We start from the raw sequence: 27,738 nt of genomic DNA, 5'->3' as shown, positions 1-27,738 counted from the left end.
TGGAAAGCATTTTTTTTCTTTTTTTTCCCTGTATACTTAGATAAATCCTTCCTTTTCCCGTTGGCTAATTCCTGCTGCCGGACCGCCTTCCCCCCATGGGATTCAAGCAATTCAAGCTGAATTGCTACCCTTTAACAGGCGATTACATAGGGATAGACCTTGACCTAGAAGCGTTCGTTTAGTAACTGTTTGCTTACAACGGCACTGAAAGACCTAGGACTTTTTCACAGACCCTTACGGCATCCCTGTGGTCATGTGATCATGCTTGGCAACTGCCGTGCATTTATGCCGGGCTCGTGTAATCCCCTTTTTATGTACAAAAATTAGAGCCTCGATTGTCATAAATTGAGGACTACCTGTACATTGGATATGGAAACAGGTGAGACTTATTGAAGGTCTTATGAACAAAATATTATGTAGGAAGTTGGCTAAGTGCCTTGCGCTACCATTTTCCCAGGGATGCAAAGAAGTAATCCCACATCTATTACTGATGCGTAAGTATGCTGCCTTTATTTTACCCTGTCTGAAATCTATATTGGTGCATCTCTCACTTGCGGGCTCACCTTCGATATGTCCAGAATATATGCTGAGGGAACCTGACCGAGGACTCGCTCTCTATGTGAGCTCAAATTAAAAAGGAAAAAGTGGGACGGACAAAGAACGACTCCTTAAAATGTTGGCTGCTGAAAAAGAGACATCCTGATGACTGGGAATCGAGTGTTGTCTCAAAATCCAGACCACCCCGAGTGATCATAGAGCCAAAGACCTATTCCCCGAATCTGGGAGAGAAAACGTGCACCTTTACTTTTCCGAAGGGGCTTCTTGGCCTCGTTAAAATACATATCGCCAAGGAATTCAAGCCAAACTAAATGTGTTTCTTACGGGCAAGTGGAATCTTTTTTTATAGTGTAAAGAAACAAATGATACCTGCGTCAATAAACAAATGATCAAACCATACAATGTGTTGGTTGTCTGTGAACTTTAATCAACAAAGTATTCGTTTTAAATAACATTCCGCAAGTGACAAATTTATTGGTTACACTACTCTCTCCTGGTTAGGTTTGAATCTTTCTTGAAAGGTGCCAGGAATTTCCTGATATGCTATTGTGTAATTGCTTAAAAGGTGAGTTCTTATACCAACTTTAAAAAAAAACAGTGAGCCGAATTTCTACAATTAAAAATAAAAATCAGCAAGAGGTATATATTTTGTTACAGTCACAATTTTTAAGCAGATAAACTTCATCTCTTACGTTTCAAGCCCCCAATTATTGTGGCAAGATCAGAGTGTCGGTGCCCAGGGATGGCACAGTCAGAACATTAGAACTCAGAACTTTATTCTTGCTTTGAGTGTACGCTAATTGGCATACATTAAAATTAAATTTCATTGCATACTGCTCTCAAAGAGTCAACCCCTCCTATATACACTACATACATATGAAAATACAAACTTATGCATATACCCACATATATGACACAAACAACACAGTCTAGTTGGGATATATAAATGTACGTAGCAAGAGCCTAAAAAGATGCTGCGCTAAGCTATATGCAAGGAAAAGCGACGGCACCATAGTCAAGGAAGGGGACGAAACTATCACATAAGCAATATATTTGAGACACAAATGGCAAGATCAGAGAGTCAATGCCCAGTGGTGGCACTGACAGAATCCAGATGCTGGGAACATCAGAACGTGAGAAGATGTGGCGGGTAAGGGGACGGCAAGGAAAAGCAATGGCGGCACCAAAGTCAAGGAAGGGAAACAAAAGATAGACTACGCTTAAGGAAAGCGGTGCCAGCTTTCCATTCAAAGGTTCCCTCAGATTCCAACACATAAAAAGAGGAAACCATCCTCCTTCCTTCCCTGTTAGAGCCAGATTTAGCCTCCCATCGTGGCTCCAGGCTTCACTCTATTCTCTGCCCTTCCTCCCCTCATCTCACTCAATTGTGGAAAGAAGCAAATTCTTCATCAGGCGTGTTGTTGAAGCTCTCTTTCTCGGGTTCTTTGATAGCAGCAGCAAGGTCATTCCATCTTCAGTGATCGAGGGCAGCTCTCTCCTTAATCCCTGAAATGCACAGGTGTAATGTCTTTTGACTCCAGCCAAATGCCTTTTTTTCTCCTAACTGTACAAAAAAACCCAACTGAAAACAAAAGCTACTCTCAACCTTTCAAATAGAGCTCAGGGAACCGCAATGGCCTTCTAGGTTCTGCCTCTCCCAGAAGGTATCAACTGATGCATGATCCTGATAGGAAAAGTCTAGTTTGCTATGGCTGAACATCACTGGTTCAGTTGCTATTGCTTACCAAAAACCGGAGCAGATACAGCCTTCACCTTCTTCCGCCCTTGAAAATGCAAAATTAGTTCTCGTATGCAATTAATTCTTATTTTCCATTGCTCCATACCTCGTGGCTTCCCAATGGCAATGTCCACCCGAAACGTTGGTCAAATTGTACTTCTGTATTGTGATAGTAGGGATTGTTGTGAGGGCTCTATTAGCATCTTCCACCGTGCTATTTGACGGTACCTTTCCTGTCAAGCTTCAGCAATGGGTCTCCAAGATCCACTGTAGTTAGTTTATCCATGACCTTATGCTTCACATCAGTGGATCTGCTTCGTAATGCAGAGGGCAGTAAGGATGTTTCAGCTGCAGGGGTTGGCTGAAAATCCGATTCTTCTTCCGGGTGTTGTTGAGTATGGGATGTATTGTGTAGTGGGATGTACTGTGTAGTTGGTCTATCTCCGGTTGTGACGCAGCTTCCTCTTCACCATGTTGAAGCGTTGGGTAACTGATCATTCTCAGTTAGGTTGGATGTAGGTCTTCTGTCAATCCATTCTCCCCTCGAATGTTTCATGTATCCCCTGTTAGGGCTGCTGTTGTAGCAGCATGTCACAGGTCCTCTTGTCTTGTCCATCGTATCTCTCTGCATAAATTATAGATTTATAATATATAAATATGTTACATATTTATTCAAAATAAACAATATTTATTTCCAATTTAAAATTAATATATATTAAATTATATATGTATTAAATCTATTAGAAGTTAATATATAATATTCAATACATGCATTCAATTAATATTTAACATGTCATAACCCTTGTCATGGTCAGATCACTCACTCCTTCGTCTGGACCTTTGAACCGCTACACCTCACCGCAGGGAGGCGGAGCCAATTAGGTGGGTCCGCCCCAGGCACCTGATGGATCCTGATAGGTTCCAGATGGAGCTTGGGCCATTTCCTGAAGATCTGGCACACGACTCGGCCGAGGACCTGGTGGCTGCCTGGGATCGGGTGGCTGGTGGGGCCTTGGATCGAGTCGGGCCTTTGCGGCCTCTGACCCGGTGTCGATCCCTCGCGGCTCCTTGGTTCACCGAGGAGCTGAGGGAGATGAAACGCCGGAAAAGACGCCTAGAGAGCGGTTGGCAGGCCAGTCTCGCTGAATCTGACCGAACACTGGTAAGGTTGCATATTAAGACCTACTTAGTGGCGATAAAAGCGGCAAAGTTTAATTACTTTTCCGCTCTTATTGCATCATCAGAGAATCGTCCGGCCGCCCTGTTCAGGGTGACCCGCTCCCTGCTCCACCTGGGAGCGCAGGAGGACCCCCTGGAAGGCAGGGCCGAGGATTTCGGACAATATCTTATGACAAAATCGCTCAGATCCAGGGGGATTTGGACTCTGACTGGGTAGATTTGGGCAGGGTGGCGAGGAATAGTCTTGAGAACATTATCTGGGAAGAGTTTGACTCTGTGACCCCTGATGACATGGACAGGATTCTGGGGAGACTTAGTGCGGCCACATGTTTACTGGATCCGTGTCCCTCCTGGTTAGTACTGGCTTCCCGGGAGGTTACACGAGGCTGGCTCCAGGGAATTATTAACGCTTCGTTGAGTGAGGGTTACTTCCCCACGGCCTTGAAAGAGGCGGTGGTGAGGCCTCTCCTCAAGAAGCCTTCCCTGGACCCGGCAGTATTAGCCAACTATCGTCCTGTCTCCAACGTTTGCTTTGTGGCGAAGGTTGTCGAGAGTGTGGTCGGACGAGAGTTTCCGCAGTACCTGGAGGAAACGTCTTATCTAGATCTGTTCCGGTCGGGTTTCAGGCCAGGGCACAGCACGGAAATGGCATTGGTTGCGTTGGTAGATGATCTCTGGAGGGCTCAGGACAGGGGTTGTTCCTCTGTTCTGGCCCTGTTAGACCTCTCAGCGGCTTTTGATACCATCGACCATGGTATCATGCTGCACCGGTTGGAAGAGTTGGGGATGGCGGGCACCGTGTTACGGTGGTTCTCCTCCTTTCTCTCAGACTGGTCGCAGTTCGTGTTGGCAGGGGGGCAGAGGTCGACCTCGAGGCCTCTTATATGTGGAGTGCCTCAGGGGTCGGTCCTCTTACCCCTTCTGTTCAACATTTATGTGAAGCCGCTGGGCGAGATCATCCGTGGCTTTCGGGTGAAGTACCATCAGTATGCTGATGACACCCAGCTGTACATCTCCACCCCAGGCCATCCCAACGATGCCCTTGAAGTGATGTCCCGGTGCCTGGAGGCTGTGCGGATCTGGATGGGGAGACACAGGCTCAAGCTCAACCCTTCCAAGACTGAGTGGCTGTGGTTCCAGGCATCCCGATACAGTCAGTTGACTCCATCACTGACTATTGGGGGCGAGTCTTTGCGCCCTTCGGAGAGGGCTCGCAATCTGGGAATCCTCCTGGATACGCAGCTGTCCTTGGAGGAACATCTGACGGCTGTTGCCAGGAGGACTTTTGATCAGGTTCGCCTGATCCGCCAGTTGCGGCCCTTTCTTGATCGGGATTCCCTGTGCACAGTCACTCATGCCCTCGTCACATCTCGCCTGGACTACTGCAACGGTCTCTACATGGGGATCCCCTTGAAGAGCACCTGGAGGCTCCAACTGGTCCAGAATGCGGCCGCGCGGGTAGTCACAGGAGCCGCATGGCGCTCCCATACAACACCTCTCCTGCGTGAGCTGCACTGGCTCCCAGTGGTCTTCCGGGTGCGCTTCAAGGTGTTGGTTATCACCTTTAAAGCGCTCCATGGCATAGGACCTAGTTATCTTCGAGACCGCCTGCTGCTACCGACGGCCTCCCATCGACCTGTGCGCTCCCACAGAGAGGGCCACCTCGGGGTGCCATCAGCCAAACAATGTAGGCTGGTGACCCCCAGGGGGAGGGCCTTCTCTGTGGGAGCACCTACCCTCTGAAATCAGCTGCCCCCAGAGATAAGGAGAATCCAAGACCTCGATGCCTTCCGTCGTGCCCTTAAAACCTTCTTTTTCCAGCAAGCTGGGCTGGCCTAACACTTTTTAAAATGTTTTTAATTGTTTGTTATTGTTTTTAATCATGGGGCCAAATTTATATATATCTTTTTAATTGTATTTTAATGTTTGTAGTTTATGCTTTTACTTTGCTGTTCACCGCCCTGAGTCCTCAGGGAAAAGGGCGGTATACAAATTTAAAAATAAATAAATAAATAAATGTCATAAGTACAATATCTTTACCCTCATTAAAGAAGTAGGACAAGTGAAGAAATAATATTGTTAAATAAAAATATATTGTCCTCAACAGGTTTAATTATTATTATTATTATTATTATTATTATTATTATTATTATTATTATTATTATTATTATTATTATTATTATTATTATTACTTTATTTCTATACCGCCCTTCTCCCGAAGGACTCAGGGCGGTGTACAGCCTATTTAAAAACACAGACAAAACAATGATATAAAATTTAAAATAATTAAATAAGCGGCTCAAATTAAAACCCCAATAAATTTAAATACCCCAATTTAAAACTATTGTGTTGATAGTCCGGCCTGGCGGAACAACAGGTTCTTCAATGCGCAGCGAAACACCCGGAGGTCGGAGATCTTACGAATTTCCGGGGGCAGTTCGTTCCACAGGGCTGGGGCTCCCACAGAGAAGGCCCTCCCCCTGGGCGTCGCCAGCCGACATAACTTGGCTGATGGCACCCTGAGGAGACCCTCTCTGTGGGAACGAACTGGTCGGTGGGAGGCTATTGGTGGCAGAAGACGGTCTCGGAGGTACCCGGGTCCTATGCCATGGAGCGCTTTAAAGGTGGTAACCAACACCTTGAATCGCACCCGGAAGACCACCGGGAGCCAGTGCAGCTCGCGCAGGAGGGGTGTCACATGGGCATAACGGGTTGCGCCCATAACCACCCGCGCGGCCGCATTCTGGACCAGTTGGAGCCTCCGAGTGCTCTTCAAGGGGAGCCCCATGTAGAGAGCATTACAATAGTCCAACCGGGAAGTAACAAGGGCATGAGTGACCGTGCGCAGGGCGTCCCGATCCAGAAAGCGCTGCAACTGGCGAATCAGGCGAACCTGATAAAAGGCCCCCCTGGCCATGGCCGTCATATGCTCTTCTAAAGACAGCCGCGCGTCCAGGAGGACACCCAGATTGCGAGCCCTCTCCGTGGGGGGCAAAGATTCACCCCCAATAGTCAGCGATGGCACCTGCTGACTATATCGGGGCGCCGGAAGCCACAGCCACTCGGTCTTGGAGGGGTTGAGTCTGAGCCTGTTCCTCCCCATCCAGACCCGCACGGCCTCCAGGCAGAGGGACATCACATCAAGGGCATCGTTGGGGTGGTCTGGGGTGGCGATGTACAGCTGAGTATCATCAGCGTACAGATGGCACTTCACCCCAGGTTTGGGGGAAGGGATGAGACGTACGTTTAAACAGAACCCCATTAAGATCTAATATTAGAGAGTAAAACGCAAGATAGGACACCATCTTCTACACCTCAAAATCCTGGGACTCAGACGCTGTTTACTTTGCAGCCCTCGAGGAGACCCCCAAGATGAGCCGGAACCCCACTCCCGATCTGGACCCCAAAAACCCTGGACGTGCCCCGCCCTCTCCAGTTCTAAAAAGGAGCCACAGGGCCTCGGTAGGACTACAGAAGCGACAGCTGAGCCTGCAGAAAGAAACCTGAAATGTGTGAGTGAAACAATTGAACTTTTATGTTCCCAATGTGGCCCTTCGGGTTTTTGTTTTTTAAGTTCAAATGGAAAGAATAGAAGGAGATTGGGCCTCCCAAGTCGCTCCCTTTAGAGACACAATGAAAGGCCAGGAACAAGCAGGCAGCCATATTATGGGTGACGACCAAATGAGTGGACAGGATGAACGGGGGAGGGGACTGCCAACTAGGTAATAAAAAATAACGGTACCTTTGTCTCAATGCAGACTTCAGGGGCTATTTCCACCACGGCTCTTCCTTAGTTGTCTGTGGGAGCCTGAAAATGCGGGGCTGGCCTGGTTCACTGGCAGCGCTGACAGGCTTCTTTTTCTCCTCCTTGCCGCCGTGCCAATTGGGCCTTACTACCACATGGGCCAACCTGTGAAGGCACACTCTACCAGCGTAGAGCAGAAAAGAGGACAGGAAAAAGCAGGGGACCATGCTGCAAGGCACTTTCGGAGAGGAAGTGGGGGACGGCTGTGGAGAATGGACAGGAAACTGGCCATGTGGGGAAGGTCATTCTGAAAGGAATTCAGGGCTGTCCCCAGAGGAAGACTTATTGCTTTCAATGGCACTTACGTATTTATTGATTTGAAATATTTTGTTGTGCCCTTGAAAGTTTAGAAAGCCAGCATTCACTGAGGTAGCAGACAAATCAAACAGAAAACGTAGCTCTTGATTAATAACAGAAATATTTCAATTGAGTTTTTGTCTTTTACAAAATGTTTTTAACTTTAATTTTCATATAAAAAAGAAAATGAATTTACAATCAAATACAGCTATATTTCATTTCCATATAACAAAGAGTTTTCTATTTGTTAATAAAACTGACAATGTACAAAATAAAGATCATCTAACCCCTAAAAATTATTTTAGAAGTTTAACCTTTTCTTTTAAAATTCTAAAGTTAGGATTGCCGCTGACTTTCTTCTTAAACAGGGCTAGGGTTTCCTCTTCAGATTTCTGATGGTCACCTGTGACTGCGTAATACTGAGCTATAACCTACAAAAGAAAAGGAAAAGATCATTCAAAGGTTTGATTCTGTTTTCAGTTCAGCCAATTTTCTAGATTGTCTCACAAACATTTTCCTTTGGAAATTGTGAGAAGCTTATCACGTGTGCAGATGTACACTTTTCCTTTTGCTTAACTATTGAAAATAATCTGCACCTACAACTTAACTTTACAATGTGGGACCTGTTCATTTAATTATATTTTTCCCAATGCTTAAAACTTTGACCAAGCTGCTAGACTAAATCCAAAGTATTTATAGTTTTTAGGAAAATAATGGAAATTGTAGTTTTCACTATGCCTGGGGCTTAACAGCATTTCCGTTAATGGCTCTGAACTCTGCTGCTTCAGTAATTCTAGGCAGCTCACATACTGAATTATGTTAAGAAACAACATAATGGAACTTTGAAAAGACGACAAAAGCCAAAAACCAAGTAATACCTACAACCAATTCTGAGCAGCCTAAGAAGACAATATCTGCGCCTGCCCCATATCTAGATCTGTTAAAGCCAAACTACTATAGATGCCTTCTTTTCAAGCTTCTGATAGCATTTAATTCTCTCACTTTTATTAAAACTTGTTAATAAAATATATGATGTCCAAATTGCAGAGAAGTGTTTTATGGTAGTAAATGCAATTGTTTTTCCCACAAATGAAATACCAGAAATCATTGTAATGGTTTAGCTGGATAAACATGTTTTAAAGTTCATAATTTTGCAAAGTGTCCAGATTAAAAACAGTTGATATTTAGTGGCAGAAAAGATTGTTTTAAAGGAAATGCACAATGCCAATGAAAGGATACTGAATTGCACACAAGAGTCACTGAGCTCCACTGGATTTAAATTTTAAGGAGTTAGCCATAGGTCTACATTTTATTTAGACTGGGATAACACTGGGGTTTGTGCTCATATATTGGACAATCATTGTAACCTTGCCTTGGGGAGACAGTATCAGCAATTCTTTTCCATGAATGAACAGAAGAATTGTGATTTCAGATCTAATTAAATTTTCAAAGATGAAGTCAAAGCCATTTTTTAAGTAATAAAGTTTAAGCACAGAGCATACTGCAAATACGGTGGATCCCAGATCTGGGCGCTTTCCGCAGTGCCTTAAAGACGTTTTTGTTTCATCAAGCCGAGCTGACCTGACCTAACTTTTTTAATTTTTAAATTATTGGTAAATATAATTAATTGATTTGTAAGAAATTGGATTGCATGGAAATAATTGGAATATTCATGTTCATATTGATTAATATACAAAAAAGATAGTTATATAATTAATTGATTTATATTAAAATGTTGAATTTGTATTAAACAACTTATTACATAATTACATAATTAACCAATGTGAGGATGGATATAAAAATAGATGACAATGCGAAGGGGTATAATAGAGAATAGAAGGGAAAATTGAATTTGATTAAGATTAGAGATGAGGATGAAGGGTAATATTGGTTTTTTAAAAAAATAGATGAGGAATAAATATGGTAAAAAGGAAATATAGAAATTGTAAATTTAATTGAAATGACTAAACACTGTGTTGGAAGAAATAGCCTTCTGGGTTCTGCTCCAAGTGGGAAAAAAGACACTGGAAACATGGAGACTGCTTGGAAAGATGGTTTAATGGTGGACAGAATCACATGGCTTGAGTTCCTGAACAGAAAAGGGGCAGATACAGTAAATCCTCGGGTTTTTAAGTTCTCTCTGGCTTTGCATTTCTTGGGGCCCCGAAAGAGTATCCTGATTGGTTGTCAGACTCCCAGGGGGTGGGGGTCTTAGCTAGCCTTGCTGGCTGATGGTCACATGTGCTTCCCAGGTCACAGGCTTCCCAGGTCATGTGTGGTGAGTTTCAGTTGCTAGATGGGGCCCATTGTGTTAGTTTCTGTTGCTATTGTGTTGAAATATCCTTTGACAAAGGATTGACTTTCTGCCTCTGGCCCATTAACAAAGGGTGGGGGGCAGGAAGGTGGGAGCTGCTTTGTCTGTAAAATATGCTTCTCCATTTCTCATCCAGGGAAATATAATATTTTGCCTTTTTAATATTTCCCAAAATATTTCATTCTTCTAGGAAAGGGGTGGGTGCCTCGAACTTACAACTGTACTCACAATTTACGTTTTTGCCCTATCTTGTCACCATGGTGAAGAGAAGCAGTTGTGAAATGAGTGACATGGTTGTTAAGAATGGTACAATGGGCATAAATGATGACCAGTCATAACTGCGAAGACCGGTCAAAAGTGCGAGGACCTGTCAGAAATCACATTTTTCAGCCCTCTGGGTAGTCCTTTTGTGCACAGGGACTACTCAGAGGGCTGAAAAAGTTATTTTTGACTGGTCCTCGCACTTTTGACCAGTCCTCGAACTTACGACTGTCCTCACAATTTACGTTTTTGCCCTATCTTGTCACCATGGTGAAGAGAAGCAGTTGTGAAATGAGGGACATGGTTGTTAAGAATGCTGCACAGGCATAAATGTGAGGATGGTCATAAGTGTGAGGACCAGTCCAAAGTGCAAGGACCTGTCAGAAATGACTTTTTTCAGCCTTCTGAGTAGTCCCTATACACATAGCCATGGCCACTCGGTCACATGACCAACTAGCCACGCCTACCCAGTCACATCACCTCCAAGCCACGCTCACAAAATAAGCCATGCCCACAAAACCGGTAGTAAAAAAAATTAGAACCAACCCCTGGTTGGGGGTCACCACAACATGAGGAACTGTATTAAAGGGTCGCGGCATTAGGAAGGTTGAGAACCACTGAATTAGAGGCTAAAAGGATTAAATTAGGGGCTTAAGAAGGGATTAAGGTATAAAGATATAAAGAAGAGTTAAGAGAACAAACAGCATTGTATAAAGACTGGTTATAAAGGGAATTGAGTAGATTTATTTATTTATTTATTGGTTCGATTTATATGCCGCCCTTTTCCGGAGACTCAGGGTGGCTTACAATGCGTTAAGTAATAGCCTTCATACTTTTGTATATACTTGCTTAGTAGGGCTTTCGGGGGCCCCCCAAGCGGTGTTCTTTTTTATACAAAGTCAGCTTATTGCCCCTACAAACCGGGTCCTCATTTTACCTACCTCGAAAGGATGGAAGGCTGAGTCAATCTTGAGCCTGGTGAGATTTTAACTTGCAGTAATTGCAGGCAGCTGGTGTTACTTAACAGTGCTTTAGTCTGCTGCGCCACCAAGGCTCATAGATTTGAATTAAGTTGAGAATTAATTAAAAGAGTACTGTAAACTTGACAAATATGACAAGCACTACAACGACAACATTGAGAACAGGAAAGAAAACAACATCAAGCCCATTACTGACACCCTCATCCCCATCAGGCCAGAGAACAATAGAAGGAATGCCTGGAACAAAAAACCAAGAGTGTAATATCAAACATGTAAACTATGCAGACAACATTATTGGGCATTCAGGACACGATGATGAAGATGCAGGAAACAATGTCTAAAAATCATATAGAATTGAAAGGAGATATGAATAAATTGGACAATAAGATAGAGACGATACAACAAACAACTGAGAAAAATGAAGAAAGAATAGAGACAGTGGGGGCTGGTGGCTCAGCAGACTAAAAGCATTGTGATTAACACCAGCTGTCTGCAATTACTGTAAGTTCAAATCTCACCAGGCTCAAGGTTGACTCAGCCTTCCATCCTTTCTAAGGTAGGTAAAATGAGGACCCAGTTTGTGGGAGCAATAAGCTGACTTTGTATAAATATATAATAGTATGAAGGCTATTGCTTAACGCATTGTAAGCCACCCTGAGTCTCCGGAGAAGGGCGGCATATAAATCAAATAAAAAAAAAAAACACAGTGGAAATGAGGTCGGAACAAATGGAAAAAAAAGTGGACGTAGTAGACAAAAAATTGATGGCAATGAACAATGGACTTGAAGAATCAATTATTCACCTGGAAATGGAGAGAGCTGCATTCTATCTAAGATTCCAGAATGTAATGGAAGAAAAGGAAGACGACTTGGGCACTATTATGGCAGAGCTGATAGCAGGAGTGTTACTGTTCTGCCCCAGCTATGGACCCCAAAGAACACTGCATCGGCCGCTGATGGGCCACAACAGTTACAAAGGGATAGGCAAGGAATATTATTGGAGATCGACGACATGTACTGAATTCACACAAACTACGCTAGGTGCAATAGACTGCCATGAGAAGTTCATATAAGATTTGCAAGAAAGAAACATTATGTCAGAGACATAATTTATGAGATTACAAGAGATGACCCAATGATTTATAAGGATAAAGAAATACAAATACTAAAACAAGTCCCGAAGAAAGTAAGAGAACAGAGAAGAGACTATAGGTTTCTCGCTGCATGGCTGATAAGAAATATACTATTTAGATGGTTAATCCCAGAAGGGATGTTGGTATCATGGCAGGAGAGAAAGATTAAGATAGACAATCTAGACAAGGCACAAGAACTCTATGATCAGCTGCAGGAAGTGGAAGAAGAGAGCAGTAGCAAAGAGGAATTAGAATCTAGAAGTCAGGAAGACCAGCAACGGGAGCTAAAAGAAATAGAACTAGAGATAGAAAGCAGGGAAGAAAAGGGACAAAGGGAAGAAGGAGGAGTGGGTTTGAGAACACGACCACAAAGAGATGTTAGAATCAATAGAAGACAGAAATCAATATATAAGTAGAACAATGGAAGAAGAAATTAGGCTAATATCGATTAATGTTAACAGATTAAATGCCACTGCTAAAAGAAAACAAATACTAACAAAATTAGCAAAACAAGGTATAGATATAGTATGCCTACAAGAGGTACATATAAAAGAGCAGCATAGAAAATGTTTGGAATTCCCGAAATTAGGAACACTATATACAGCAAAGATGAGCTGTATATATATATATAAAGGAGCAAAATGGCAGGGACCTAACAGAGGCAGAAGAGATTAAGAAGAGGTGGCAAAATTACCCAAAAGAACTATACAAGAATGAGCTTAACATCCCTGATGTTACTGACGTCACTGACCTTGAGCCCAACATCCTAGAATGTGAAGTCAAATTGGCCTTAGGAAATCTGAGCAACAACAAAGCTAGTGGAGGAGACAGTATTCCAGCTGAGCTATTCAAAATCTTAAGACGATGCAGTAAAAGTGCTACACTCAATTTGCCAGCAAATTTGGAAAACTCGGCAGTGGCCACAGGATTGGAAAAGGTCAGTTTACATTCCAATTCCAAAGAAAGGCAATGCCAGAGAATGTTCAAACTATCGCACCATTGCACTCATTTCACATGCTAGTAAGGTTACGCTTAAAATCCTACAAGATAGGCTCCAGCAATATGTGAATCGAGAACTACCAGAAGTACAGGCAGGATTTCGAAGAGGCAGAGGAATTAGAGATCAAATTGCCAACATGGAGAAAGCTAGGGAGTTCCAGAAAAACATCTACTTCTATGCTAAAGCCTTTGATTATGTGGATCACAACAAATTGTGGCAAGTTCTTAAAGAGATGGGAGTACCAGACCATCTTATTTTTGAGAAACCTATATGCGGATTAAGAAGCAACAGTGAGAACTGGACACGGAACCACTGATTGGTTCAAAATTGGGAAAGGAGTTCCACAAAGCTGTATACTGCCGCCCTGCCTATTTAACATATGCAAAGCACATCATGAGAAAGGCAGGGCTAGATGAATCAAAAGCTGGAATTAAGATTGCTGGGAGAAATATCAACAACCTCAGATATGCAGATGATACCACTCTAATGGCAGAAAGTGAGGTGGAACTAAAGAGCCTCTTGATGCAGGTGAAGAAGGAGAGTGCAAAAGTTGGCTTGAAACTCAACATTAAGAAAACTAAGATCATGGCATCCGGTCCTCTCAATTCCTGGCAATTAGATGGGGAAGAAATGGAGGTAGTGACAGATTTTATTTTCCTGGGCTCAGATGGGGACTGCAGCCAAGAAATTAAAAGACTCTTGGTCCTGGGGACGAAAGCTATGGCAAATCAAGCCTTAGACTGCAAGGCAATCAAACTGGTCAGTCCTAGAGGAGATCAACCCTGACTGCTCTTTAGAAGGCCAGATCCTGAAGATGAAACTCAAATATTTTGGCCACCTAATGAGAAGGAAGAACTCACCTAATGCTGGGAAAGGTTGAGGGCAAAAGAAGAATGGGACGACAGAGAATGAGGTGGCTGGATGGAGTCACTGAAGCAGTAGGCGTGAGCTTAAATGGACTCCAGAGAATGGTAGCGGACAGGAAGGCCTGGAGGAACATTGTCCATGGGGGTCGCAATATGTGGGATACGACTTTGCAACTAACAATAACAACTGTTATTACAGGATGAGGCAACTAGCTGGGGCACTTTGCTTCCCCTTTTGAGCTCTGATTATAAAAGGAACTTTGTGAGGCTTTCCAATGATTGATGGTTTAGAGTCTGAAATTCTATGAATAGTGAGGGGTCAATCATGTCTATGTCTGGGGTTCAATTTCTCAGGAAGGAAATCTGGGGAGAACCACAGAGAGGCCAATTCTCACACTAGCTTCTCTATTTCAGAGGAACACTCAGGTCTGTAGAAAAGAATATTTGCAGTTCAGGGTTGAAATGAGGGGTCCTTGGTGCTCTGTACGCTTGGCTGTTTTCTTATAGACATTACCTAACTAGGTAACATCATCAGTGCTAGAAGGGAGAAAGAACCCATAGTGTCAGTAAAAGTGTCCTTGCCAAAGGGAAGCACTCAGACAAATCAGCCATCCATTTATAGAGATAAACGACATCTGCATTCAAAAGAGGCACTCAAAAAGCTTTTAAAAAAGGAAACAAAAACATTACAAGCACCTCTTTGCCAGCAATCAACATCCAGATAAACAGATTAATCTATTATTAATCTAGTTTCATACTAGATTAACAGTCAAGAAGTAAACAACACCCCAATGAAGGAACAATCAATTCAGACAATCAAACAATAAACCAATTACCAGGAGACTGTGAGTTCTAGACCTGCCTTAGGCTTCAAAGCCAGCTGGGTAACTTTGGAGAATCACTAAGAGATGGTGAGTTCTAGTCCCGCTTTAGCAGGGGTGAAATCTAAAATTTGCTACTACTGGTTCTGTGGGCGTGGCTTGGTGGGGGGGGTTGTAATGTGGGCGTTGCCATTTTTTTTTTTTTTACTTTTAAAACCATTTTTTCTACAACCTCTTCGGCTAAGAGGTTGTAAAAAAATGCTTTCAAAAGGCTCTGATGATCCAGGCTTTTTTAAAAAGGGGGCTTTTTTAAAAAGCCTCTGGCGATCAGGGAACTCAGCTTGGATCGTCAGAGCATTTAAAAGAAAAAAAAACAATTTTGGGGGGACTTCTGGTTGGTGACTCACGGCGACATGGCGTTGAGAGACTGATCGCTGCTCCAAAACGCCGTTATTCACCGTGCTTTGGGGATCCTTTCGAGGCGAGAGGCCCGGAGAGTCTCTCAGACATTAGAGGGATTCCAGAGAGCAGAGAAGCAAGGTGCAAGCACTCCCCGCTCGACCGGACGCCTCTGTCTAGCCAGCACGCGTGTATCTGCTATCTAATGGCAGACCCGAGGCTGTGATAACCAACAAGAGACGGGAAACAAAGAAGAAATTCGGGAAAGCTGGCGGTGAAATGGACTTATACTTTTCTTTCCTGATACCGTGGGATTGATTGCAAAGAAGCGTGATCGGTTGTGTCGGGTGGAAGATCTCATGGAAAGAGAGGAAAAGCGGCGATTGAAAGGAAAACAGCGGACTGAAACTGAATGGATAACCGGCAAATCGGCAAGAAAAAAGAAGGAGAACGCTGAAGCAGAGAGGCGGAGAGGCAACGCAGACAGAAGAAAACCGGTGAGACACCTTTAATCATAGAAGGAGAGAGAACTTTGATTGCGGACTGTATTTGGATTACGAGCTGTCAAGCAGAGAGCTGGACAGAATCAGAAGAGAAGCAACTGGACATGCAGCCATAAACCAGAATTGACAGTAAGAAAGACGAGGCGAGGCTGCGAAGATCAATGGAGAGAATCTATCAAAGTCAGATTTAAGATTTAAGTGAACTTTGGAACTAAGAACATATTGGAATTGTGGAGACTGCTGGAGATAGGGCTGTAACAAAGCCTATGAACAATCAACAGGAGGAAAGTTCCTGAATCTTATAGTAACCCATACTCATTTTGAAATATATATATACTCCCTTTATCTATACATTTAGATTTAAAACATTTATATTTGTAAGATATATTATTAAATTTATAGATACGTATACATACTTAAATATTTAAATAGCCTGAACTCTAAATAGTAAGATCAGTGATTTTTTCTTCCTTTTCTTTTTCTTTCTCTTCTTCTCTACTAATTTGCTATCTTATTATTTCTTTGTTATTAACTTGCTTGAAGGACATAGAATCATTACTTAATCAATTTATTAATACATTTATTAATACATTTATTAACTTATTAATATAATCAGTAAATTAACCTGAGAATTGTTGCCTAATTGAAAGAACAGAATTAAGTCTTTTTGAAATAATTGAATTAATTGTGAATTAAGCATATTTTATTATTATTGATATTGATCGATAAGAGATAAAATAATAAGTGCATCTGTTAATATTTTTCCTCTGCTCCGGTGTGAACAATAAGCATTGGCAACACTTGCATAGCTTAATAGAAGTTGTTAGTGGATGATAATTTGGAGGAACATTGAGAGAATTGCAAGAGAGCAGAAGAAAGTTTTGAGAGACATGACAAGCATCTTATCAACTGTACTAAAAACGGGAAAGAAGACCTCCTCCAATCCCACAATAACAATGACCTCACCAGCAGTGCAAAAATCGACAGAGGGACTAACAAAATCAGAAAAATTGATGATGTTATTGACAATGCAGGCCATACAATCGACCTTAACAGCAATTCAAGATACCATACAAAGGATGCAAGAAAAGATGACAAATAATCATGTAGAACTGAAAACGGATATTCAAGTCATCGACCAAAAAATGAATGAGATTCAAGATTCAATATACAACAATGAACAAAAAATAATAAAAGTGGAGACTAGGATGGAACAAAACGAAAAACATCTAGACTCAATTGATCAGAAGATGATGGCACAAAACAGAGAATTAGAGGATTCAATAATTCAGCTGGAAATGGATAGAGCATCCTTCTATCTACGTTTCCAAAATATAGCGGAAGATAAGGAGGAAGATCTAGGTCAAGTGATGGCAGAGCTAATAGCAGAAATATTACAACAGGACAAACAAGATATAATAAAAGAGCTAGACGAGGTGTACAGAGTCCAAACCAATTATGCGAGGAGAAATTACCCAGAGAAGTGCACATCAGGTTTGTGAGAAAAAAGGTCAAGGATATACTCTACAATATGGTAAGAGAAGAACCGGTGACTTACAAGGGAAAGGAGATAATAATCTTAAAGCAAGATTCCCAGGAGAGTGAGAGAATTGAGAAGGGACTATAGGTTCCTAGCGATACAGTTGAATAAGAGGAACATCCTCTTCAGATGGATTCTGCCAAAAGGTATGCTGATTACCTGGCAAGGGAAAAAAATCGAAATAGATAGTCTTATTACAGCACAAGACTTTCTAGATCAATTGAGAGGAGCGGAGAAAGATCAAAGTAGCAAAGAAGAGCTGGAGGTAATAGTACAAGAAGAGAATACGTATCAACGGAAGTCTAAAGGAACCGGAGGAAACGGAGACAGAAGAAAAAGAACTTAAAGAGACAAAGGGGAAGAAACAAAGACCGCAAAGAACTACACATGCAAATAAGAACTAAAGTAGGGTATACGAACTAAAAAAAAATAAAAATGGAGGGATGGAAAATATTATCAATTAATGTCAATGGACTAAATGACAATAGAAAGAGGAAACAACTATTCATAAAATTAGCGAAACAAAATGCAGATATAATATGCCTTCAGGAGGTTCACATAAAAAAAGAAGATGGGAAATATTTAGACTACAATAAATTTGGACAAACCTTCACATCATTAGCGGGGGGGAAAAAGAGGGGAGTAGTACTATATGTTAAGAAAGGGATAGTAGCCGAGCTAAAACATACCGACACCAAAGGGAGAACACTAGCAGTTGAGGTTAAGAGGGGGAATCTACCAATACTAATAGTAGCTATCTGTGCCCCAAACAAAAACGTGGGAGAATATTATAAAAAAATAGGCGAGAAAATAAGCAAAATGGGACATAGCAAGATTTGTACAATTGGCGACTTTAATGGAATTGTAAATCCAGATAAAGACTATAAGAGTAACAAAGACAAAAAGAAAAAGAGAGATAAGCTACCAAAAACCTTTTTTGAATTGATGGATGAACTAAATCTAGTGGATATATGGCGGACCCTACATCCGAATAAGAAACAATATACTTTTTATTCAAATCCCCAAAAATCTTGGTCAAGGATTGACATGATGTGGGTCAGTAGGAGCTTGGGGATGGAAATTGACTCAGCAGAAATAACACCGAATATATGGGTGGACCATAATCCCTTAGAGATAAGATGGGTAAATTTACAGAGGAAGAGGCAAAAGAGATGGAGGTTAAATACCAAATTTTTGAGGGATAAGGAATACATCAAAAAAATCAAGGGAGAGCTAAAACTATTTTTCAAAGAAAATGGAAATCAAGATACACCCCGAACAACCGTATAGGACACAATGAAGGCATATCTAAGAGGGCTGGTAATATCTCACAGTATATATAAAAATAAAGAAAGAAGGAAGAAACAGAAAGAACTTGTAGAGAGACTGGGAGAAGCAAAGGATTCTACAGCAAAATCCAGGAGATGAGGTGGCAAAAGAAAACTGGATGCTAACTAGACACAAACTGAATATTCTGGATCAAGAAGAATTGGCTTATAAAATAAAACGCTCCAAACAATATTATTTCGAAAGTGCAAACAAACCGGGCAGATGGCTATCATACAAATTAAAAAAGGAGAATGAAAAAAGGATTATCCACCTACTAGAAGACAAGAGTGGGAACGTACGAAATAAAGAGGAAGATAAACTCAAAATAGCACTGATTACACAACATTGTACAAGGAGGAGGAAATCCCGAAGGAGAAAATTGAGCAATATTTGATAGGGGAAAAACTCCCACTGATAGGAGGGGAGGAAAAAGAAATGCTGAACAGGGAAGTCACAACAGAAGAATTCAAGATAGCAATATCCAAACTCAAAAATAATAAATCACCAGGCCCAGACGGTTTCCCAGGAGAATTGTATAAAAATTTGGATTTCGAGGAAATATTATTACCAAAATTACAAGAAATATGCAATGAGGCTTTAATGAGATCCAGAATTCCAGACTCGTGGAGAGACGCATATATCACCCTTTTGCCGAAAGAAGGTACTGATGTAAAATCAATAAAAAACTATAGGCCAATTTCCCTCTTAAATGCGCACCACAAAATTTTTATGAGTGTAATAGCGGAAAGATTTTAAAAAATTTTAAACTATTTAATACACACAGACCAAAATGGATTTCTTCCCGGAAGACATATAAGGAACAACTTAAGAATAGTGACCAATGCCCTAGAATACTATGAAACCCATTCGGAGAAGCAGATGGCATTGATATTCTTGGATGCTCAGAAAGCATTCGATAACTTGAATTGGGAATTTATGACCCAGCAAATTAAAATGATGAAATTCGGAGATAACTTTGAAAAAATGATAACCACAATTTATGATAAACAAAGAGGTAATATCCTATGAAATGGAGATATGACAGAAACTTGTCAAATTAGGAAGGGGGTGAGGCAAGGATGCCCGTTGTCACCGCTATTGTTCATAATGGCTTTAGAAAGCTTACTAAGAAGAATCAGGAACAATAATGAAATAAAAGGATTAAAAATTAGGAAAGAGACTTATAAAATACAGGCGTTCGCCGACGATGTCACCTTAATTGTGGAGGAACCATTAGATACGGGGAAATTTTTTTTTGGAAACATTGGATAGATATGGAGAGGTTTCTGGATTTAAACTGAACAAAACAAAAACTAAAATGTTAACTAAAAATTTGTCAGAGGACCAAAAGAAAATATTAGAAGAAACTCTGGGCTTGCAAACAGTAAAAAAAATAAAATACCTAGGCATTTGGATAACAGCAAGATGCTCGGCCCTAAAAGAAGATAATTACAAGCCTTTAATTAATAAAGTCAAACAAGACTTGGAAAGGTGGGGGAAATTACAACTATCACTCTTAGGCAGGATAGCCTCAATAAAGATGAGTGTCCTGCCTAAACTATTATATTTGTTCCAAACCATCCCAGTCTATCTAGATAAAAAATTATTCTTAGAATTGAATAGTATCACCAGGAAATTCATTTGGGGAGGGAAAAAACCGAGGATTGCCTTACAAACATTACAGGATAAAAGGAATAGGGACGGTTTTGGACTCCCAGCATGGGAAGTGTATCACAAAACAGTAAACTTGGTATGGTTAAGGGAATGGGCCACCTTAGATAATAAAAGAATCCTGACACTAGAAGGACATGATCTGCATGATCTTTGGCTTTTATCCCATAGATAGATGTGCAGAGAGGCTGGCACGTCTATCTATGGGATAAAAGCCAAAGAACAAGGACATATTTCCACGGGCACAGAACCCTCCCTTTTTTTAAAAAATGCCTTTGACGAGCCACCCGATCATCAGAGGCTTTTTTTTTTACTTTTAAAAGCATTTTTTTGGCTGAAGTTGTAGAAAAAATGCTTTTAAAAGTAAAAAAAAAAGCCTCTGATGATTGTGCGGCTCAGCTGGGCATGACCACCCACCTCCATCGCTACCGGATCGGGTGATCCGGTCCAAACCGGGAGCATTTCACCCCTGCGCTTTAGCCATGAAAGCCAACTTGGTGATGTTGGGCCTCTCTCTCAGCCCAACCCACCTCACAAAATTGTTGTTGCCGGGAAAATAGGAGGAAGAAGGAGCATTTGGAGTTATTTGTAAAAATAATAAAGGCGGAATATAAATAAATGCTGCACATACATACATAGAAATTATTCCAACTATTTGAGATAGTATTTTCAGAGAAAATGGGTTCAGTTCCATCTCATTCAACTCCAACAAAATGAACATCCAGGAAAAAATCTGGTTTCCTTGCATGGCTAGCTGATTTAAGAATGAACTTAAATTAATTAATTTAAATTAATTAATTTAAATTAAGAATAAGATATGAACAAACATGCATTCCCACCATTTACTTTAAAGTGAGACAACCCACATGGCTATCATAAAAATTCCTGCAGGTAAAGGAGATCTCAGGGCTCTTTGGCGCCAGGATATAGGTTGTAAAGTATATGTTGACACAGGCAATGCTAGGGAATCCAAGTGTCCCCCCTCCTCCAACTGAATGGCAGTATCACTTTTAGGGATCTGACAATGTACATATTTTAAGTACTTTATACTTTTTAATATGTGTTAATTATATATGTAATATAATTAATACATATTTCATATGTATTTTATATTCATACACTTCATGGACATTAAGTGTACATACATAAAATACATATTAAGTATATATTAAGTATATACCTAATATATATTTATGTACTCACCCATTGCGAGAGCAGTTTATGTTTAAGTTGAAAAACTGAGCTTCCTTTTCAGTTTACTATATAGTTTGCTGCATTAAATAAATTTTAGAACCGTCTTTAACCAGGTTTAAGGGCATAGTTTGTAAGTGGGAAACAACAACCCACCATTGTCAACATAGTTATTGTTGGTTTCATTCAAGCACAAAATGACATGTTTTTTGGAGGATGAAGGCCACCCGATACGCTTGGCCTGCAATGGGATCACTTGGGGCAAATTCCCACTGGAAGGACTCCTACCCTTGTCTGTCCATCCTGCCACCAAAGTCATTATATAGGTTTTATGGTGCAATGAAGTCACCCAGAGTCACTATGCTTAATGAGATAGGCGGTGTACAAGTAGTCCTCCACTTACAACAGTTCATTTAGTAACAGTTAACAACAGCACTGAAAAAAGTGACGTATGATCTTTTTCACACTCACGTCCTTTGCAGCATCCCCATGGTCACGATTCAAATTCAGATGCAGTGTCCCAGAGTCACGTGATCTCCTTTTGCGACCTTCCGACAGTCAATTGGGAAGCCGGATTCACTTAACAACCGTGTGATTACATGCCCAACTGCAGCTATTAACAACTGTGGCAAAAAAGGTCATAAAACAGGGCAAAGTTCACTTAACTGTCTCACTTAGCAACAGAAATTTTGGGCTCAATTGTGTCCATAAATCGAGGATTACCTGTACCATAAATGGAGATTTTACAGTATCCTTCCCCTGCCATGCCCACCAAGCCATGCCCACCAAGCCACACCCACAGAACCGGTAGTAAAAAATTTTGAAAGCCACCACTGTGCCACACAGCTGGCTGAGAAGGATGGGAACTAGAGTCCCTCCCTGCTGGAAAGCCAACGGCTCCGCAACCTGCGGAGGATGGGTGTTGTAGTCCAAAAGACAAGCAGGCTGAGGAAGACTGCTTTATCTTTCCGGGCTACAAGCAACTTTAAAGGCCAGAAAACTCCTACGGGGGAAAAAAAAAGACAATGGCAGCAGTCTGTACATGTTCAGAGGCTACCCAGTCATGGTTCTCCGCGTCACCGTTGCCAGGCCACGGTCTCCCCTCAGGACAAGCCCGCCAAGGTCCCTTCCGTCAACCGCCTCATCCCACGACCAACCGCCCGCGAATAAAGGATACGGCCTCGGCTCCAGGAAGCGGCTCCTGCCGGCTTCAGCCCCGCGGCCACATCTGCCATCTTGAAACAACCGCCACTCCCGGCGTCCCTCCGCCTCTCACGCCCATTCTCACTCCTCATTAGCTAGCCGGCACAACCTTCGCCCAGATACGGCCCCGACAACGCGGAGTCTCGCCAGCAGCCAATGGTTGTCTCCCGCAGAAGACAAGGAAAAAAATAATAATAATAATAATAATAAAAAAAAATCTACCGCGGGGCTTTGTGGGAGATGTATTTTTTTTTACTTCCCTTCTCTTCCAGGAATCGGTACCCGAGTAAAACTACCACTCCCGTCAAGCCTCGCGAGTCAACTGGTGGCGAGAGTGGACCAAAGAGTTTCGCTTGGTGGCTTTGCAGGGATGTTGCAGCTGGGGAGATGGTGGACCGGGGTCTGCAAGGCATGAAGCCCAACCTGTAGAAGTTCACCCGCCTCCTGGGTGAGTGACAGCCGGGTCCCGTCCCTTCGCGTTGTCAGGGAGATGGTCCTGCCGGTCCTGCCAGTATCAAGTGGCAGGGAATTCCGCGGGCAGCAACAAGAGAGGACTCGCTTTCCCGGGGAGGCGATGGCGGGGGGGGGGGAGCTTCACCCTCTCCCAACGTTGGCCCAAACTGCTCCTCACGATGCTTGGATTTGTATTTTCCTATTTTTCAGGATTGCCTGCCACCCAAAGATCTCCTGGTGGTCTCCCGTCCATCCTTACCAGTCAGGTTGAGAATACAAAGTGAAGGGGAAAAAATAGTTTGATTTTGGATTCCTGATCTGAAGATTCCAGCTGGGATCTCTTAATGGAGCCCTGATTCTTTGTACACCATTTTTAAATTTAATTTAATTTATTTTATTTTTTTTGGTTTTATTTTTATCTTATTTATTTTTAGTTTTTACTTTATTTTTATCATTTTTATTTTACGCTTTTGCCTTGTTTTTTTTTTATTTATTTTATTTATAATTTTTATTTGTTTATATTTTAATCTTATTTTATTTTTACTTTTTACTTTATTATTTTATTTTTACTTTTTATTTTACTTTTTTGGCTTATTTTTATTGTTATCATTTTATTTTATTTTCTTATTTTTTTTGCATTGGTTTTATTTACTATTTTTATTATTTTATTTTAATTTTCTATTTTATTATTTATTTTTAGGTTTTTTTATTTTTTTTATTTTACTTTTTTGCCTTGGTTTTATTTATTATTTATTATTTTTATCATTTTTTATTTTTTACATATATTTTAATCTTATTTTATTTTTACTTTTTAGGCTTTTTTATATTTTTTATATTTTTATTTTTTGCTGCCTTCAGAAGGTCTCTCTTCCCTTTCTTTTGCACTGGAGAAAATTTTCCACTGTTTTGAAAAGGAAGTCTCTGCTAAATCACATGCCCTAGATTCGTGGTTTCTGCTAAACTACGGCTTGTTTAACTGGGGCTTGATGAATCGGTCCCAGTTAGACAATGCGGGCAGCTGTGCCTAACCCAGAGTGGCTGCGCTCTTGGGGACACATTGGGGTGGGTTCTACTTATCTTTACTACCGGTTCACATCATGCCCGCACGTGCACTCTTCTGCACATGCGCAGATCACTTATGATGACGTCAGGGTCAATGAGCGGAGCATCCCCCGGTTTTACTACTGGTTCTATAGAACCAGTCTGAACCGGGGGCAACCCACCACTGGGGACACCCCACTGCAAGCCTCAACTGCATTACGCCATAGCAGGATGTAGGAATCATAGACTTGGAAGGAACCCTTGAGATCATCCAGTCCACCCCTGCAGGGATCTCAAAAGACCTGGGGTTTTCCAAGCCTCTCCTTCAATGCTTCCAGTGAAGAGAAGCCCACTCTTCCTCTGGGTCACTGGCTCCAAACTTTTAGGACCCGGTGAAATCAGGCTTACTAGCAGTAGCTGTGAGAGGGATCTTGGAGTCTTAGTGGATAACCAGCTAAATAGGAGCCAGCTGTGTGCGGCGGCAGCCAAAAAAGCCAATGCAATCCTACATTGCATTAACAAAGGGATGCAATCAAGATCAAGGGAGGTACTACTACCACTCTATAAAGCCTTAATAAGGCCACACCTAGAATACAGCATCCAGTTTTGGTCACCACATTATAAAAAAGAGGTTGAGACTCTGGAAAGAGTGCAGAGAAGAGCAACCAAGATGATTAAGGGGACTACAACATATGATGAACGGTTGCAGGAACTGGGCCTGGCTAGTCTAGTGAAGAGAAGGACCAGGGGAGACAGGATAGCAGTCTTCCAATATTTGAGGGGCTACCATAGAGAGGAGGGGGTCAAGCTATTTTCCAAAGCACCTGAATGCCAGATAAGGAACAATGGATGGAAACTGAGCAAGGAGGGATTCAACCTGGAAATAAGGAGAAATTTTCTGACAGTGAGAACAATCAACCCATGGAACAGAAGCTGCCCTTGGAAGTTGTGGGAGCTTCATCACTGGAGGCTTTCAAAAAGAGACTGGATGCCCTCTGTCAGAAATGGTGTAGGGTCTCCTGCTTGGGTGGGAGGGAGGGTTGGACTAGATGACCTACAAGGTCCCTTCCAATTCTGTTATGGTGGATTGCCTATGTGGGCCTAGCTTCAGTGAAATCATGCCCTTCTGGAGAGTTGTGAGTCTGGCTTGCCCAGATTCAGGATGCCTTTGGGCTGAGTCCCTGGGCTGATCATGGGCTCCTTTTGTTCATGTTGACAAGGGCTTCCTTGGTGCTTGTGAAGAAGCTGGCCTTAGTGACCTAACCAGTGGAATGGCTTGCCTCCAGAGGTTGTGGGTGATTTTCAAGAAGAGACTACAGACATTTGTCTGAAATATTCTAAGGTATCCTGCTTGAGCAGGGGTTAGACTAGAGGACCTCAAAGATCCCTTCCAATTCTGTTATCTGTTCTGTTACCTGATTAAGAGCTGCAGCTCACAATAACAATAACTTAGGATGGTTTTAATCTTCGCTGAGCAGGATATGGTCAGTCCCTGAGAAAACAGATCAGGATGAGCCCCACTTTTCTCTTTGTTCTGGTGCTGCAGGCAGCTGTTATGCTGAGACTTCGTCTTTTGACCTGGGATGTCAAGGACACCCTGCTTCGGCTCCGGGTTCCCGTGGGGCAGAGTTACTCTGCCGAGGTCCAGGCCTTTGGCCTCCAGGTACCTGCTGAGGCGCTCAACCACTCCTTTTCCCAAGCTCATACATCCTATAGCCAGCGTTTCCCCAACTATGGCTTCAGCCAGGGCCTCAGCTCCAAGCAGTGGTGGCTTGGAGTTGTCTTGGAGACCTTCCAGCTTGCCGGAATTCATGACAGTGGTGTTCTCTGGCCCGTTGCCGAAAAACTCTACCGGGATTATAGCAGCCCAAAGAACTGGGAACTGGTCCCAGGTGCCATTGAGATGCTCCAGTGGTGCCAGCAACAGGGTATCCCCATGGCAGTGGTTTCCAACTCTGACCGAAGGGTGCAAGAGATTCTGAGCCGGTGTAACCTCCTACAATATTTTCAGTTTGTCTTAACCTCGGAAGAAGTGGGGTTTGCCAAGCCAGACCGGCGGATTTTTCTGGAAGCCCTCCGCAGTGCCAAGGTGGAGCCTCAGCTGGCTGCTCACGTGGGGGACCATTACGTGAACGACTACTTGGCTGCAAGGAAGGCTGGGCTGCACAGCTTCCTGTTTAAAATGGTCGGAGGGCCAATTGAGAGCAACATGGAGGTGCCAGAAAACCACCTTCTATCTTCACTTTTAGATCTGCAGGCCCGGATAGAGAAAGGCTAAAAGTAAATGACTGGATTTCGGCAGCTGTTTCTAATAGAGGAAATTGCAATTTTAACAAATCTTAACCCATAGTAAGTCCAATAAAACCTTATATCCCTGCTTATAAGAGTCTGCAGCATCCCTGTCCCAGGTTTCTTGTATTAGAACAACAGAGTTGGAATTAGAGGCCGATACAAAATTTCTTTGGGGAGCTGAGGGGATTCTAACACATGGTGCCACTCAGTTGCTGCCAATAGGAAAAGAAATGTAATAGGCATAATGGAGTGGGGGGAAAATATTACTTTGGAGCAGGAGTGAAATCTACTTACCTTCCCTATGGGTTCGGAAGTGCACGCTCCGCCCCCGTGTGCGCACATCATATGCGATTTTGAACCCTCTGCACATGCACAGAGGGTCAAAAACAGGTTACTTCCTGGTTAAAACCAGGAAGTAACAACATCCGGGCGGGTGAGAGGAACTTCATCTGCCACTGCCACTACCGGCTCGCCCAAACCTGTGCGAACCGGTAGCATTTCACCCCTGCTTTGGAGTATTACAGACACCTTGCTTATTTTAGGCGAATTTACAGACTGAACATGCAGTTATGGTTGATTTGTGAAAGATTCCTTGATGTTCCTTTACATGGGATCCCCAAGGTGCTTTTTCAAAAGGCAACTGGACTTGTTTTCCCTTGAAAGGAAAAGGAAATGCAAAGTCCAGTTGCCTTTTGAAAAAGCCGTCTTGGGGCAACTATGACCTGGATGACTGAAAATGTCTATAGCAGTGATGGCTAACCTTTTTGCCATCGTGTGCCATAAGCGGGGGGGGGGGGGGGTGTCACACGCACGCGTGCCCACATCCATAATTCTATGTGCCCCGCCCCTGTGCATGTGTGCGTGACCTCCCTCCCCCCTGCTCCTGGCAGGTGATGGCACGTTCCTCTCTCTCCCCAGGCTCCAGAGCGTTTCTAGGAGCTTGGGGAGGGTGAAAACAGCCTTCCTCACCCCCTGTAGGCCCTCCAGAGGCTGGAAACGGCCCATTTGCCAACTTCCAGTGGGACTGGAAGGCCCGTTTTTTGCTCTCCCCAGCCTCCAGAGCCTTTCTAGGAGCCTGGGCAGGGCAAAAACGCCCCCCCCCCCCCCGGAGGCCCTCTGGAGGCAGGAAACAGCCTGTTTCCCTACTTCCAATGGGCCCAGAAGG

At 42.6% G+C, this 27,738-nt stretch overlaps 1 protein-coding gene and 1 long non-coding RNA gene across 5 annotated transcripts; one reads left to right on the top strand and one right to left on the bottom strand.

Moving 5' to 3' along the window:
- Positions 1 to 2,308: 2,308 nt before the first annotated feature.
- Positions 2,309 to 22,993, bottom strand: LOC139325659 (uncharacterized). Its single transcript, XR_011601113.1, has 3 exons — positions 22,056 to 22,993; positions 7,218 to 8,008; positions 2,309 to 2,921 (listed from the first exon to the last, which is right to left on the bottom strand). It is a non-coding gene; the product is annotated as an uncharacterized lncRNA (long non-coding RNA).
- Positions 22,994 to 23,120: 127 nt separating this feature from the next.
- On the top strand, positions 23,121 to 26,640 carry HDHD3 (haloacid dehalogenase like hydrolase domain containing 3). 4 transcript variants are annotated; one of them, XM_070955724.1, is made up of 3 exons: positions 23,121 to 23,235; positions 23,451 to 23,506; positions 25,828 to 26,640. In XM_070955724.1, the coding sequence occupies exon 3, from the start codon at positions 25,837 to 25,839 to the stop codon at positions 26,557 to 26,559; it is 723 nt and encodes a 240-aa protein (XP_070811825.1). In that variant the 5' UTR covers positions 23,121 to 23,235; positions 23,451 to 23,506; positions 25,828 to 25,836; the 3' UTR covers positions 26,560 to 26,640. The 4 variants fall into 4 exon arrangements, with proteins under 4 accessions (XP_070811825.1, XP_070811826.1, XP_070811827.1 ...); XM_070955725.1 differs by lacking the exon at positions 23,451 to 23,506; XM_070955726.1 differs by lacking the exons at positions 23,121 to 23,235; positions 23,451 to 23,506 and adding an exon at positions 23,529 to 23,602.
- Positions 26,641 to 27,738: the final 1,098 nt, after the last annotated feature.

The sequence above is a fragment of the Pituophis catenifer genome, unplaced genomic scaffold (assembly GCF_029215685.1).
Source record: "Pituophis catenifer annectens isolate HBS135680 unplaced genomic scaffold, rPitCat1.0.hap2 SCAF_17, whole genome shotgun sequence".
Taxonomy (NCBI): Eukaryota; Metazoa; Chordata; class Lepidosauria; order Squamata; family Colubridae; genus Pituophis; species Pituophis catenifer.
This window is presented reverse-complemented; position numbering and strand designations above follow the sequence as displayed.

Coding starts and splice junctions, on each gene's coding strand:
- HDHD3 (XM_070955723.1), top strand. CDS start 25,792: ATGAGCCCCACTTTTCTCTTTGTTCTGGTGCTGCAGGCAGCTGTTATG.